General features: G+C 39.0%; 1 protein-coding gene across 1 annotated transcript in view; it reads left to right on the top strand.

Annotated features, from left to right (window-relative positions):
* The window catches only part of angpt1 (angiopoietin 1), a 57,284-nt gene extending 55,211 nt beyond the window's left edge, over positions 1-2,073 (top strand). The window contains exon 9 of the mRNA XM_003447226.5: positions 143-2,073. Within this exon, the coding sequence (XP_003447274.1) occupies positions 143-306 (164 nt within the window). The 3' untranslated portion in view covers positions 307-2,073. The remainder of the gene's footprint in view (positions 1-142) is intronic.
* Positions 2,074-6,000: the final 3,927 nt, after the last annotated feature.

Raw genomic sequence — 6,000 nt, forward strand, 5'->3', positions numbered from 1 at the left:
GAGGCCATGGGAACCTTTCAACCTTCTGAAAGCACAAAGCCTGCGGCTAAAGTAACTTTATCACTGCTGCAACAATACAGGAATAATTGTCTGGTCTGTATTATATGTTAATAATACGTATGTGTTTTTGTCTTTCTCCCAGGTTGGTGGTTTGATGCCTGTGGCCCTTCAAACCTTAATGGTATGTACTTTAACCAAGGACAACACATAGGGAAGCTGAACGGTATCAAGTGGCACTACTTTAAGGGCCCCAGCTACTCACTTCGAGCAACAACCATGATGATCCGCCCACTGGACTTCTCCTAGTCTTTTGAACTTGTGAACTCAACTTCCACACATTAGAGGGACATTTCCTATTTCCTACTCTCGTCTCATCTCATTTTCGCTGGACAGGGGAGTCACCCAGTGAATCTTTTCTTCAGCCTGCTCCGCTGTTGCTTCGTAACCTTTCCCGACACTGAGCTGAAAAAGCCGGCGCGAGGAGGAGGAGGAGCGCAGAGCAAAGCGCGACGCACCAGAACTGATTTTCTGTTCCCAAGCGATTTCACAAGCTTGATGTTACAAATGAGGAAGACGTTGTAAATGTGTCAGCTTGTAGGGAATATTCACACAAAATGTCGCACTTCAATTTATTTTCCTGGACCTGTGTTGCAATAATGTGGAGGACTTGAACTTTTTTTTTTTTGTTGTTTGAATAGAAAGCAGCTACCACAGAGCTGCACAGACTCTAAAACTGCAGGACAGCATTGTGACGTTTTTTGTAATTTGTAATTAAAATGTTGCTAACAGAACACAGCCCATAAGTATCACGGTTGTGTTACATATTGTGTTTTTAGTATTATTTTTTGTTATCCTAACTGTACTCATGAAACTATCTTTTGTACAGTGTATACTGAATTCCTGTCTGCATTATGGATACTGTAAGAACTTTTAAGATGACCTTGAAATTCCAGTGGTGATATACAGTTGGTAATAATTAGGAAGGTCGCTTGCAGTTATTCGCTGGCAATTATGCACTTGTTGTTTTGACAGAGTGTGATTATTTTTAGAGTTCACCGTGTGAGGTTATTATTGGATTAGATTCTGGACTGAGATGTATTTGCCTTGTGTTTTTGGCCGAGAAGCAACTAATAGATGCCAAAGTTCACGATATGAGCGATCACGTTACCTTTGCTAACTGTAAAAAACAAAAGACAAATATCATTCAAGGACATTAATTCCGATGCATATGCGACTCTTAACAGCTGAGGGAATAACATTCACATTTGCACACTTGCTACAAGTGATTCTTACAGATTTACAATATATATACTGTACATAGCATTCAGTATATAGTACCACGAAGCGATTCGTTCATATTCACAAAGGTGTAAATGCTTATATTAAGCTAGCGTCTCAAGCGAGTTGAGGTAAAAGGGTTTTTTATTTTTTGTCCAATAGCTTTCATCGAATTCCGACCTCTAAACTTTCGACAAAGAGCAGATCATTAGGACGAGTTACATCCAAAATATTTTCCACAGACATCAACATGACACAGCCACAGAATCCAGCCAGTTTCTGTTTCTCATCAATTCGGCTTAAGAGAAAAAGAAGGAGTCTGGGTTGGATATGAAGCATGAAATTAATGATTCCACCAACTGATCCGTGTGAACATGTATTTCATAACTTCCAGCTTATAAAAACAGAATCTACTGTGGTGTATTTACTAAAGGTACACGCGGCGAGAAGATGAAGTGTATCTGGAACTTGTAAAATGACAATTGACATGTTTATTAGCATACTAAAATTGTAGAATTTAATGGGTGTGCATGTAAAGCAGCATTCCTGCTTTTTTCTTCTTTTTCTTTTTTGCAGTTTTCACTCTGCCAGAGGTACAGTGGTGTTTTTTCTGAAGCTGAGCAGAAAACAGAGAAGTTAAAATAATAACCCTGGAAAAATGTGCCTTTGATAACTTTGCTTTTACCTCGTTAACTTCTAGATTTGCAGATTTATTTAAACATCTTTTGTAACATGTGGTCAGTGTTGTGTTGCTAAGATTAAATAAAAGCGCATGTGATGCACTAATGTTTTCAATGTGCGTTTAGGCTGGACTTTGTCATCCAAAAATGATGTGATGATAGACAAAGGTTTAAACAAGGGGCTTCAGAATTTAGCCCTCATTACATCTCTCTTTTTTTCCGCCTTTGCTTCAACAAGCCTCCTTTTACGATAAGATCTTTAACAGGAGTGTAAATCTTCATATACAAATGCTGTACTGTAGGCCGGGCAAAGTGAATGCATTGGTGCAGAAAGACACGAGATAAATCACGTAGATAAACAGACGTGCTTTCATCTTCCTTTTTTTTTTGAAGAACCCAACCAGATGGTGCAGAGATTAAAACTCTCTCCCTGTCCACACAGTGGAGTGGCGTTGTGCTGAGTGGTGGCTCGCTTTGCTTGCTCACCAGTGTCAATGACAGATTGCCAAAAGTGTCAAAGGAAGCTGTCATGACTTGTAGTGTCTCTTCATAGTTGACATTCCTGGGCCTAATCAGAATAAACAAATTACCGCAGCCTGCAGACCACAGAGTGTCCTTCAGCGCCTTCGCTGACCCAACACCCTCACTGGAATGTGTTCTATAGAGGCAGTGGAGTGTGAAGAGGGTCCACAAAAACCTGGCAAACACCTTTGTGGTCCTAAGCGTTGTCCTTTGTTGGTGTGAGGACAGGAGCTACTAAAGACTGGGAAGTTTTGTCTCCAGTGATGGTTTAGGGATGTTGAGCAAAGTGGTGTTCCTCTTGTAATCTCCATATACGCACGTACACACACGCCACCAGCTTCTTACACTGACAGACAGATTACCGGCGCTGAAAATGGATCCTTTCCTGTTAAGTCAGAAAAAGCTAAGGGTCAACGAGGACTCCCAGAAGGAGGTGAGGACAGACGGCACTGGAGCACAACCAAATCAGATATAACACAATACAGTGCCTGCAGTATGAACAGTCATACCACAGGCCTTTGAAACCCCCTGAGGAGACCACCTGCTCAACTAAAACAAATACAAGTAATGAGGATTCGTAGAGAAGAAAAGTGAAACTGAAAACATAAGTGTAGCTGCCATCTGTTAATTTAATTACATCGGATTTAATTTTCATATTTCTTAAGAAAGATTATTGTAATTTGAAATGCATCCCTCTGTCCTTTTTATTAACCACTTATCTATTTAAGGGTCGTGGATGGGCTGGAGCATATCTGAGCTAACATAGAGCGAAAGGCAGGGTCGACAGTCGATCAAAGGGCTAACAACCGCTCACACTCACATTTACATCTGTGGCTAGAATATCACTACCAACTGCAGCAGCATGCCATCTTTCCAATATGACAGCCAACTGTTGCAGCATGGGTAGCAAAGCCAGCTCCAGGGGTGGTGGAAAACACTCAGGCCTGTCATGATGCACCTGGAACCACACAGTACAGCTTTGAAATGGACGCGATTTAAAAAGAACAAAATATTAGTATCATAATTCTTAAAGTGTTGACAAGCAGTAAAGTAAAGCAATTAAAAGTGGCCCAGGTTAAAGAGAAAACAAAGGATGAACAGGCTGAATGTCAGGTATTAGCAAAAAGAAGTGACCTTTAACCTCCTAGGACCTGGCATCCACATATGTTGACATCACATTTTGAGCTGTTGCTACGGCCCTAGCAGGGCCGCCTCCTGAGTTTGCCCTTGGGTGGGTGTGTCCTGCTGTCTCTCCTGCCTTAGGTGTCACCTTATTTCTGTACAGCTGACTCCCATCAGCAAATAGAAGTATTTAAGGCCAGAGAAAGGTGAGCTCTAGTGCCAGAGAACCATGTTAGTGGTTGCAGCTACTGAGCTGTGTTTTGTGACTGTTGGCTCCTACTCGGTGGAGAGGAGTGTGTTTGGTAACTAATCTTTTTTTACTTATTTTTCAGTTTACTGACCAACGCAGTTTTGTTTTGTTTCTTTAAATGGTGATAGCGGCTTGTCCGTCTCTTTTAGTTCGGTTATTAATAGAAGCAGCAATAAAACTCTTTAATGTAACCATTTTGCCTCCCTGTCTCCTTTTTTCAACCCCGACACATTTTGTTACTTCCCCTCATCCCTGGACCTTTTTAGGGGAACGTAACAGTTGTCTAGACCAAAATACTAAATTTTGCTCTACTAAGGCCTGCCACCCTTCTATCAAAATTTAAAACAAATGTCCTCATATGTGGATCTCATTTTTCTCAGAAACAAAAATCAGGTTATTCTTTGTTTTTACATTCATCAGATCCCAATCAGCCCAAATAGCAAAGAGAAATTAAAAATGCATGCCATGAAAGAGTTCGGGTCTTAAGAGGTTAACACTGAATACACTTAAAATTGCATTCATATATTAGAACAGTAAAGATCATTATTGACGAATATGCTGAAAAAGAAGCAGTTGTATTTTTGTAGCTATATCCATTATTGCAACTGTAAACTAAATGAATGGTGTCAGCGAAATAAATGTGTTTTATCAAAAGCAGATGTTTATCACTGGAATTGCTTTTGTGCAAAATGCAGCTGTCTGTGGAACAAGCAACAAAACACACTCGTCTCCAGACTGAAGAAGCCCTAATCAGGCTTGGTTGAATCCAAACTTTAACAAAGTTTGTTACATGAATGTATGTTGAGTCTGCCCTTCGACTAAAAGCAGAAAAAAGCATACGTCTTTGTAGATTTGCATTTAGTGGAGACCACAAATCAGCCTGCTATAAAGCATATAGAACTGTAAGTACTCAGTGGAGTCTTAACCCTAAATTGGTAACTACATCCTAAAGTTCTGCTAAAAAAAAATCCCTGTTCATGGCAGGACCTCCTGTCCACTGGAATCTCAGTGGCTCTTCTAAAAAGGCAGTGACTATAATAAAGCCATGACAGCTACCAGAAGTACATTCATGACTCTTTGAGAATCTGTGTGTGCATGTGTAGTGTTGCAGCTCTAAAGCCCTCTGTTTGTCCATCAGTGGCAGTTGGTGCGTTGAATGTGTTTATCTTGGAACCAGTGGTCAGTGGGCCTTTGTGTTGCAGTTGCTGCCCCTGAAAAGGAAAAAATTCCTACATTTCCACAAACAAACGTCTGGTTCATTTATGGGGAACCTGAAATACCTCGAAGTGATGTAGGAAAAAGCAACAATATCATTAGTGGGCATGTCTTGTTTACATGTTACACTGTTGCATGATTATTGTTAATTTTATATGTATATTGCATTGTATAATATATGTATTGTAATGACAATAAAAATACATTCTATTCAATTTCGTTCTTTTCTACAAGTGAAAAAATAATACAAAAGGTGTCCAAACATCACTTATTTACTATTTGTCTTGCTCATAGTGGTCATCTACAGTCATAACCAGTGTTGGTCAAGTTACTTGAAAACAGCAGTTACTTATTACTGATTACTTCCATGAAAGTAATCCTGTTATTTTAGTGATTACTTATTTTCCACAGTAATTAGTTGCTTTACTAGTTAGTTACTTTTTAAAAAGGTAATACACAACCTGAATATATATTAAAGCAATGGACCTTTCATCCCAGTTCTATTTTTTCTGCATAACCTATCATATAAAATTGGATCAAATGAAAAAGTCTCTTTTTAAAACTTGTTTTATTAATTTTAATCTTTTAACCATATGCACATTGCATCAAGCAAAAATAACATTATATGCTAAAGTCTTTGACTGGAAGAAATTGGTTTAACATTTAATCCTATTTTCTGCATATTCCAGCATATAAAGTAAAATAATTGTTTGTTTTTACACTCAGTCTTTCAGATAGATGCAAGTAAAACACAAAGACTCAGCGGCACTGAGTTGCTCTTATGTCTATTTTCAAATAACTTCCCATCGCTGGTCGTAACTCTGCAAAGTAAATATTTGCATCAAGATGCCAAAAACATGCAACTGGGGGTGTTGCATATACTAGTATTGTTACTATAACAACTGTAATACTTCACTATTTATAAATTAATTG

The sequence above is a fragment of the Oreochromis niloticus genome, linkage group LG22 (assembly GCF_001858045.2).
Source record: "Oreochromis niloticus isolate F11D_XX linkage group LG22, O_niloticus_UMD_NMBU, whole genome shotgun sequence".
Classification (NCBI taxonomy): Eukaryota; Metazoa; Chordata; class Actinopteri; order Cichliformes; family Cichlidae; genus Oreochromis; species Oreochromis niloticus.